Raw genomic sequence first — 10,339 nt, forward strand, 5'->3', positions numbered from 1 at the left:
TTTATCTGTGCTTTGTATAGACTTCAGAGATGCCCCATTGGGGAAATATATTTATTCTTTTCTTGAAAAAAAAAAAAAAAAACCTAGTCCACCATGACCCTTGCTCCCTGGTAAGGCTAGAGGCATCATGTTCAAGAACATAAAATTGAGGGTGGGGGAGGAAAATCTGCATTGATTCTGAGCTTTTCTTGGTTATGATGACGGGCACTTAAAACAGAGGTTCTTCTGATCGAGAAAGAAAGCAACCATTTTAATAGAAAAATGAAACAGACGACAAGAAGAATATTAGGTTGTCTGTGGTGGTGGACACCTTGATATCTGATCCCATTTAAACAAAATTTAACGGCTCGGGAACCCACCAGTGCTAGCCGTGCGCTTGATTTTGAATATATTTAGTGTAGTTTTAAATTAATTTTTAAAATAATTTTTATTTAGAAATGTATTAAAATAATATTTTTTATTTTTAAAAATTATTTTTGATATATATCAAAAAAATTTAAAAATATTAAAAAAATATAAATTTAAAAAAATAAAAAAAATTATATTTTTTTAAAAGTATTTTTGAACGAAAAGCAACAACTTATAAGTGAGCAATCAAGCCATTCATTCAGACCCCAGTGCTACAACCCTAGTTTATTGCCGTCGTCACAGCTATGGTTACCGGACTATCATGCAATCCATGGTTTTACAGTCACATTGAAGACTTGAAAATTACGCAGCACCCTCATGCTCCCAAGAGAGAAACAGGGGAGTCCCATCAAGATTGCTTCCTTCATCTTCTTTATTCCCATCAATCTCTTGCACACGCACTCTCACGTTTAAGGATTAGTGGATTATTATAACTAAATAAAATAAATGTTTTATCCTATACTCAATACTTTGTCTACCTCTTCAGAGAATTAGGAAGTAACCCTTTCTTGACCAGGAGGCTCTGCTCAAATCTTGGACTAACCACACCATAAAGAATAATAATAAAAAAAGAAAGACACAGGAGTCCACATTTTGCTGTAAAGCCTGGCATCTCGATTGGGAACAAAGGAAGACCCACGATCGAAGTGCCTTCGCCACATGAACGAAGTGCCTTCGCCACCGCACTTCGCCACCGAAATGATCACGCATAAGAGAGAATAAATCAGGCAACAAGAACCCACACAGCTTAAATACACAAAACTTCCAATTTCAAAAACAAAGTCTTCAATCCAAGGCACATAAATTATCCCACCTCCTCAACCTCATCCTAAATATCGGCAAGTTAACACGAGAAAAGAGTAATGACGACCTGCAGCGGCATGACTCGATGTTCCTGATATAATATAAATCATTGCTAGTATATCCTTGCAACATGCCAGAGATAAATCTAAACCACACTACGAGAATGATATGCGACTACACGGCCTGCTCCTCTTAAAAAAACAAACGACCCAGGTCCAGTTGGAAAGGGGGGCAAAAAGATGCCAGCCCCTAGTTCATCATAAGACACAGCTTGTCAAAATGCAGGATAGATGGCTCAAGCTTGTCCGGACAAAGGATTTCATCATCACATCTTCAACCATTTCACCTTTGGCTGGAATCGGGAGAACCATCATCATACGACACCAGGCCCTTCTTCCCACCAGGGCTTCTAGATGATGACCTTGATCTGTCTTTACTGAGTCGCTTGGGAGACTGGGAGTCCAAAGAGGATTGTGATTTTGATAGGCTACGGCTACGAGACGGCGACCTTCTCCTATCAACTCGTGGAGACACACGTGACTTGGACACGTCAACTGGGGAACGACTGCGAACAGGGCTGCGGCTATAACGACGGTTGCGATAGCGGGGGCTGCGTGATACAGATGGGCTACGTGTCCTGCTTCTCCTCCCTCTGTATCTGCTAACAGGATATAGAGAGATTAGGTTGGCGGGATGGAAAATTGTACAACCAAGGACAGATAAAATACTTCAAAAGAGCCATCCCACTAAACAAGACATGCAATAATTCCAAGCAAACAAGCATTTCCAGCATCACTACCATCCGATGAGAAATAAAATCAGCCAAAAATAAATGAAGTACATCACCAACCTTGGTGGAGTTCTTCCTCTTTGAGGACTTCTATAACGCCTAGGAGAATACCTTCGGTAACTGGTAAATCTAGAAACATATCATAGTGTGAGTTAGCATTCTAAAAACCACATCATGTAGTTGAGCATGATAGTTCAAATGACCTGGATAAATTAGAACAGAAAGTGGGCAAATAACAAAGGAGGTTGGCTTGCCAGGTACCTATCACGGCCGCTATAACGGTAGGATCTCACGGGAGAACGCTCTGGAGAGGGGGTTCTGTATCTCCGAGCATAAGCATATCGTTGACTGAAACCCCTTCCCCTCCTGATACGCTTCGGGGACCCATTAGGGGAAACACTTCTTGACAAACTTCTTCGATCAGGAGACCTTGCCTTCCGTATGCTTGGGCTCCTTGAGTAGCTGCGACGATTATTCCTGCTTGGTGCCCTAACTGGGCTTCTGCTGATGCTTCTCCTTGAAGGAGCCCTACCAGAGCTTCTACTGATGCTTCTCCGAGAAGATCTAACAGGGCTTCTGCTGATGCTTCTCCGGGAAGATCTAACTGGGCTTTTACTAACACTTCTCCTCAAAGATCTAACTGGACTTCTGCTAACGCTTCTTCGAGAAGATCGAACAGGGCTTCTGCTTACACTTCTCCGAGAAGATCTAACTGGGCTTCTGCTTATGCTTCTCCGAGAAGATCTAACAGGGCTTCTGCTTATGCTCCTAGAATCTCTTACAGGGCTTCTGCTGATAGATTTTTGCAATGATTGAGACCGAGATCTCACAGGGCTCCTGCTTATGCTTCTTCGAGGTGGTAATCTCACAGGGCTCCTGCTAATGCTTCTTCGAGACCGAGATCTCACTGGGCTAGTGCTTATGCTTCTAGCCTTCTTTGCCCTCACAGGACTTCTGCTGAAACTTCTAGCTGTGCTCCTGCTGCTTCCACTTCTAACAGGACTTCTGCTGATACTCCTCTGGGAGACATGAGGATGGCTTCTACTAGCACTGTGACTCCTGCTACTGCTTCTCTTTGGACTAACACTCGGGCTCTTGCTCAGGCTCCTCCTGGGACTAATACTCTTACCTGAGGTCCTCTTGGGACTCATACTTTGGCTCCTGCTCATCAACTTTCAATAAAATACAGATCTGGAAGAATCTGTAAGCATAAAGAATAACTGTGTGACAAGATTTGAAAGTAGACCTAGATTTTCCTGGGTGACCATCTCTGATATCAGGTTGCCTATCTTCACTTCCAAAAGATTTAGCATCTGCCTCAATACCATCACTTCGTCGTGATCCATTTTCCTTGGGGAATTCACCATCTTCCTTTTCAAGTATATCAGGTTCCTGTCTCCTTTTACGAGGAAAGGAGGCAGCTTCTTCCTCCAAAACCATAGGAGATTGATCCTCAGCTGCATAACATTACATGAAGCGAATAGTACAATATTTGTTAAATGCAGAGTGGATGACTATCACAAGAGAGTGGCCACAACCCACAAGGCTAACTTGAACAAAATGCAAATAAAAAACAATTCAGGAAATATCACTATCTTTCCAATATTGTTAGCATTAGATATAAAATTGCAAGCATCCAAATGTATTGCAAATTTAACAAGAACCAGCAAAGCTATTATAAAGATGACACATATGCAACGTGCTTCGAAATAAAGTAGGAGCAACCAGATGATATTTTCCAAACACTCTGCAGCAATTTTGGATGTGTGAAAAAACAGACAATGACTTCAAGAAGCAGTACCAGTTTTCTGAGAAGGGCCCCTGCACTTCCTCTCTTTTGCTTGAGCATCATCATCAGAGCTGGTTTCACTCTCACTCTCAGCATCTGTTAGACTATCTGATGATCTAAGAGAAGAAAGAATTAATTCAGTATGGAACACGGAGAAGATACAATATAAAACATGAGTGAATGACAAGTGTTAAAAAATGAAAGCCAATTAACTCAAAAACATAAATGATTAATTACATAACAAATGGGTTCCCACTGCCATATCTAAAATACTTCTAAAGTAAGCAGATTCAAGTTTGTACCACAGAATTTCTATCAAATCATTCGTAACACCTAAACGGAAATTCACCTATCTGCAAGAGCATGTGACGGTAATTATCAAAGACCAACTAAGCAGTTTGGAACCTTCCCTTGATTTTAAGAGCATACATAAAACATTAAGGGTATAAAAATCATGGCTAAGCAGCTACCTTCTTGATCTACGCTTGGATCGTTTATCATGTCTCTTTCTCCTTTTGTCACGTCGCTTATCTCGTTTTTTGCCACGTCTATGTTTATCTCGTTTAGAAGTTCTCTTTCTCTTCCTACGTCTGTCCTCACTCGAAGAACTAATATCAGATGATGAGGACATAGAGTCAGAATCACTGTCAGATTCCGATGATTCCATATCAGAATCAGATGAATTCTCTGAATCAGACAAATGGTTTCTCTTCCTCCTCTTCTTTCTGTCTCTAGAAGATTTCTGGTGCTTTTCTGTTTTCAGTTTATTTACTTTCTTTTTGTCTGCAGGAAAAAAAAAAGGTATCTAAAGTGAAACTTGTGAAAAAATAGTGGCAACTCATCAAATAAAAAAGGATGACACAGAATGAGAGGGAAACAAGAAAGAAAGCATTCCTCATACACTTGTTGGATCTCTAAACCAAGGAAATCAAACAGACCAACTAACAGTCACACTTATTGTCATACATATATTAACAGTAGAATACTTACCCTCAATGAATTCACCACAATTGACTATTTTCACTGTTACAGTGGGTCTCCCTTCTTCATCACCCACATCTTCAATATTCTTCAGTACTTTATCTCCTTGCACAAGCTTCCCAAAGACCACATACTTCCTGTCATACAAAATCCACAGCAAGCACTATAAAACATGGATGCAACAGCACATCAAACAGAGAGTGAAAAGAAGGGCATAAACTTTAAAGTATTGGCATGCTTCCTAAGTAACAAACCTGTCCAGATGATGATTAGCCCTAAAGGTAACAATAAATTGAGAACCTAAAGCGTCACGATCAGCAATTGACATGGATAGAAGACCAGGTCCATCATGTTTTAGCTTTGGAGACTCATCTGCAACAGTGCCACAAAAACCACTTGTCAGCACATTCAATCGAGGATCACTTTAACTTGCTCAATGAATGTAAGACCCCAGAAAATCAAGATAAAATTGTAATGCAGGGCCTGTGGACAAGGCAAGACTGTTAGTTCCCAAGCTGCTAAATGGCACTGGGGGTCCAAACATGAACATAGTGAAATTATCGCATCAAGTGCAAAGCAGATTCTGAGTTCTTACATTACAGCATATTAAAAAAACAATAAACTGCTTCTGAAAGTGTTACAGGGAGTTAATATCAATAAATAGGGATGTGTCAATGATATGCCCACAGACAAAAATCAATCTGCAAAATAACAGTGCCGGTCTTCATTCTTGCACTGTTCATTACATTTCTTTCCAAGAGGCTTGTACTATTCTTAAGAGACCAGACATGCACAGAAAAAGTTTCTTTATTTGAAACCTATCTTCAAATTCAGACCCTCATAGCCTCTAAAAGGAGGCACAGAAAAAATAAAAAACTCCAAAGCTATAGGTACAAAGATATATGATAAGCCAGCATTAAAAAAAATGGCATGACATGGGGCAGGTCATTCCAACAAAGAAAAACCTATACAATGTGATTTAGTATCATTTGGACAATGGGCCAAGTTATTCAGACATTTTAAGACGTGACATGGGTTTGTGTGTTGACATTGATTATGCCCTTATTGAGGAACCACTGAATCTATAGTTAAAATGTACACACAATTCATAATTTCACTTCAATTGGCATTATGCATAAAATGCAAAAATTCCCCAATTCTATGCTCACAAATCCATAACGTTTTCCTTGCAACAGGAATCAACATGAACAAAAGATTTCGAGTATTCTCACCAGGAAACTTGTCCCCATATATGCTCTCTCCAAAGGTCCCTGCAGAACAGGAAAACAAAATGGTTAAGAATTTGAAGAGCGAAAACATTTCAAGAAGTATTATCCCCTGAAAATCTAAACTCATGCTTCATTCTGATTGCTTGTTTATCTTGATAAAAACCTGAACACATTGATTATAAGGGAATTTCGATGGCAGACAATGTACAAGGGACAAATCATAGAGTTATGTCATAAACAATAGTCTCCTCCCTTAGCCAAAAACTTACTGTATTACAATTGTTAATCACTAAAAAAACAGGATTTTAGATCTTTAAATCTAAAGAGTGTTATGAATTTCAGGAAAAATTCTATAAATCTACCCTTATACTTTGAACCTAATCTCCAATCTACCCTCTAAACTGTCAATTGCATCCATGATACCTCTGGAGGAAGATGAAATCTCCAATATAGCCTTCAATTAGTGAAAATTATCAAATTCTGCCGTCCAAATCTCAGATCCTACAGAGATGTGAAATTACAGATTTGAGTTTTTGAGATAAAAGAGTAGTTCAGGTTTTTATCCAAGAAAAAAATAGGGACTGACAGAAACCCATTTAGATTTTACAATTAAACGGTTAAAGAAAAACTTGGTCAGCAACTGGGCAGTGACGGAACACCCCTTATTAATGGCAGCTAATCCTGTCATTTATCATGGAATACGCATGTAGATGACACAAACTCTTAAGTTTAACAGATTTCACGAGGTCAATATTAGAGATTTTATCACAGTTCAAGTGTATGGCAGTTGCAATTAAAATTAACAGGATAATCAGAGATTAGCTTCCAAGTATAAGGGCAAATTAGTTGATTTTCCCTAAATTTGAGGGAAATGAGAATATAAGGGGTGGCAAAGTTTCTAGAATAAGTTGAATATCGTAAGATTGTTAAAACAATTAGTGTCATAATTTCAAATCCATACAACAAAATGAATGAGTCATAAACTGCATAAAATCAAAAAGATTAACGACCCAAATGAACAAACAAGAATTACATACCATCTCGTTTCAGAATATCACCACCCTGCAAGATTGACAAAAGAAGTTAGTCCACCAGTTAGCAAAATTGTTTATGTTTCAGAAACGGGTTGGGCATGGCGAAGCATAGTAAATTTTGAGGATGGACAACTCAGTAAGTACAACCTTAAAACTACATCACAAGAAATGCAGTCGTGACCATCAGCCCTGTAACCCTACAGCATAAACAAGGGTAACTGACTAAAAGATGGACCACCTCTTAGGCATGTTCAAACAAGAAAACTAAGCAAACCTATGCAAGAAAAATCTAGATGTACACTAGACAGGACAACAAACCTGAGCCATGGACCCTTTAACGATGCGATGGAAAAAGGATCCCTTGTAGTGCAATGGTCTTTCAGATTTGGGACCAATTCCTTTCTCCCCTGAGTTGAAAAGATTAAAGACATCAGAAAAGCAACTCAACAATACAAAATCAAATTTCTAAAATCTACCCAAACCAGACTTCAAACACAAATTAAAAATTCCAATAGCTGAAAAATATTGAATAAAAAGAAGGCATTTCCATCTAGAAACAAGGTAAAAACTCTCAATCAAGGCAAAAAAAAACAAATGACAAAAGAGAGCACTACCATCAAAAGACAAGTCATTACAAAGACTACCATAGCATGCAACCATTACCTGTACAAAGAGCACGGAAATTTTCTGCAGTCTTGGGAGCAATATCCGAGAAAAGCTGCAGAACAAAAAATCACAGATGAATTAATAAAAATGCAAGACAACACTCAATATACAGGTATTTCCCCATGCATCCTACAAAGTTGAAATATAATGATACCTCAAAAACCATTCTCTCCTTAGGATCGCCATCAATACACACGTCCATAAAAACCAACGGGTTCTTCTTCTTCGCTGTTTTCTTCTCCATAACTTACAAGTATCACAAACTCACGCCACCATAAACAATAACCTGATACCCAAATAACACATTACCAACTTTACAGCGAGCTACAAAAATTGAACTAGCCCCACACCGACCGTGCGAGTAGATCTAGAGCCAGCATTTAACAATAAACAAAAACCCGTAAAAAAACCATCAAATAACTCCTGGAACCAAAATAGTAGCTCCATTCTCTACAACCTTTAACTAATTTGCGACTAAAAAAAGCTCGAACAACCAAGTAATCATGCAGCCAAAAAAAACCCTTAAACCCTAGCTAGATGCCCACAAATTAGAGAAGGAGAAAACAAAGAAAACCTCAAACAATTAAATAATCAAATCTAAGTATTCACTAAATATAAAAGATATACAGGCTCATCTGCCAAAAAAATCCACAGAAATTTAAACAAAAAATCACAGAGCTGAGATTTTGATAGGGCATGCAAGATCAGGCACGCGAATTAGAAGATGGAGTAAAAAGGATATAAAAACGAAAATAAAAATAAATATAGGGAAATGAGAGAGAGCTAGGGTTTAATTTTTAACCTGAGAGACGCGGAGCCACAGAAGACTCTCTGTGTGGAGATGAGAAGACAAAAGAGTGAGGTGCTGCTTCTTCTAGCTTACTAACGAAGGAGAACCTAGCTCTCCTAAATTACAGTGTTACCCTCGTGGTTATTGAGTCTGCTCTGCTGAGTGCTGTCTTCACTTCTCGTCTTTTTGGAATGACGGGTGTGTCCCGTGTTTTTTTTTTAACTGATATCACTTACATTTATCTACTGTGATAATTTTTTATCCAATCAGATCTTAAATAAATCATTTATATTCAAATTAATATATATATATATATAATTGTTTTTGAGTTTTTTATTTAGAAGCAAAATTACGATATAAGAAAGGGAAAATCACTAAGGCAACATTTTCTTTTCATATTTTGAAAACTATATTTTTGGTATGTTTATCATGCAATCGAGTTCAAAGTATTTTTTATTAAAAATATATTAAAATAATAATTTTTTATTTTTAAAAAATAAAAATTAATTTTAAATAAAAATAATAAATTAAAAAAAACAAGATTTAAATCACGTTTCCAAACAGTTTTTTTATACTTCGATTCAACTCTAATTTTAAATTTGGATGCATTCTCCCGTTATTTAATGAATTTTACTACACTGTGTTAATATTACCAACAATTGTTGAAATCAAGCTTTAGAAACTAAAAGGGCTCCTGCTATGACTATTTTATCCTTGTAAAGACAGCATAAATGGCTTTGGAAGCGAGGTATAATAGTTTTTTTTATGGTGAAATGATTAATATGCCTTTAGAGCAAAAAATTCAAGCGTTGGTGGGGAGAGTTTTTTTTTTAACTTTTTCATTTTAAATACAAAGTCAAATAATCACAAACCTTTAAATTAAAATTATTTTTGCTAACCATATAGTAAGTGACCGGTAGTAAGAATTTGTAATCAAGAGATTTACTCCTCTTGTGGTCTCAGATTCAAGCCTTATGATTCATAATATGATGGTCACTGGAGGCTTGCATGGTCATTAACTTCAGGGCCTGTGGGATTAGTCGAGGTACGCGTAAACTGGCCCGGACACCCACATCAATCAAAAAAAATTGTCTTTGTTGTTAGACAAGAGGTTTTTTTGTCCTTTTATCTTAGTTTTTTCTTATATAATCATTAAATTTAATTATGTCAATTTAGTATTTAAACATACATAAAATATTAATTAATTTAAAAGGTAGGTTGTGAATAGGTGCTCCCTAGCTCTTTGGATGGCATATACAACGTTCTTCGACATCAAGTTCCAGCTTTCATAACAGCGTTTTAATCCTCACAGCATTACCTCTATGACACGCTAAAAAAATATCGGGTTTTGCGTTGATGATCCTTTTTTTTCTTCATTCTTTCCTCTTTTCTTTTTGGTTTCAGAGCCTTCCCTTACACATTTTTAAAGCAGTTATTTGATTTTTTTTCTTTCATATTCGGTTCCTTTTCTTTTGATTGTTAGTTTTTTTATTATTTTATTAATTAAATTATCTTTTTAATTGCAATAATTGAATTTTGTTAACCTTTCAAGTCATGGGTTTGAAAGATTTGACCGGTTTGGCTTAGATTTGTTTTTTCAAGTCTTTTTTAACAATTGACGTTTTCTCATTCCATCATTCTATGGAGTTATTCAGATCTTATGTGACAAGTCACATGTTTCACAAGTTAATCCAGCTTGATCAAACCCAGTATTTTTTTTATTTGTTATTGTTGCTAATTTTTTTTATCGTATTATCAAATTAATCGAAGTTTAACCCGACACTTGAATTTCTATTACTTCTAAGAAAGTTGTCATCGCCTAAATTTTTTTTTTGCGCTAAAAAAAGT

The 10,339-nt window shown here is 37.0% G+C and overlaps 1 protein-coding gene across 4 annotated transcripts; it reads right to left on the reverse strand.

Moving 5' to 3' along the window:
* Positions 1–1,156: 1,156 nt before the first annotated feature.
* Positions 1,157–8,665, reverse strand: LOC7462976 (peptidyl-prolyl cis-trans isomerase CYP95). Of its 4 annotated transcripts, none has more exons than XM_024590134.2 (14): positions 8,504–8,665; positions 7,856–7,987; positions 7,699–7,753; positions 7,354–7,442; positions 7,039–7,063; positions 6,005–6,043; positions 5,027–5,144; positions 4,782–4,909; positions 4,262–4,574; positions 3,804–3,907; positions 3,249–3,459; positions 2,264–3,163; positions 2,063–2,131; positions 1,157–1,870 (listed from the first exon to the last, which is right to left on the reverse strand). In XM_024590134.2, the coding sequence occupies exons 2-14, from the start codon at positions 7,943–7,945 to the stop codon at positions 1,555–1,557; spliced, it is 2,457 nt and encodes an 818-aa protein (XP_024445902.2). In that variant the 5' UTR covers positions 7,946–7,987; positions 8,504–8,665; the 3' UTR covers positions 1,157–1,554. The 4 variants fall into 4 exon arrangements, with proteins under 4 accessions (XP_024445902.2, XP_052305093.1, XP_024445903.2 ...); XM_052449133.1 differs by having other exon boundaries at positions 1,157–1,873; XM_024590135.2 differs by lacking the exons at positions 7,354–7,442; positions 7,699–7,753; positions 7,856–7,987; positions 8,504–8,665 and adding an exon at positions 7,183–7,221 and having other exon boundaries at positions 1,157–1,873.
* Positions 8,666–10,339: the final 1,674 nt, after the last annotated feature.

The sequence above is a fragment of the Populus trichocarpa genome, chromosome 18, assembly GCF_000002775.5.
Source record: "Populus trichocarpa isolate Nisqually-1 chromosome 18, P.trichocarpa_v4.1, whole genome shotgun sequence".
NCBI classification, from domain to species: domain Eukaryota; kingdom Viridiplantae; phylum Streptophyta; class Magnoliopsida; order Malpighiales; family Salicaceae; genus Populus; species Populus trichocarpa.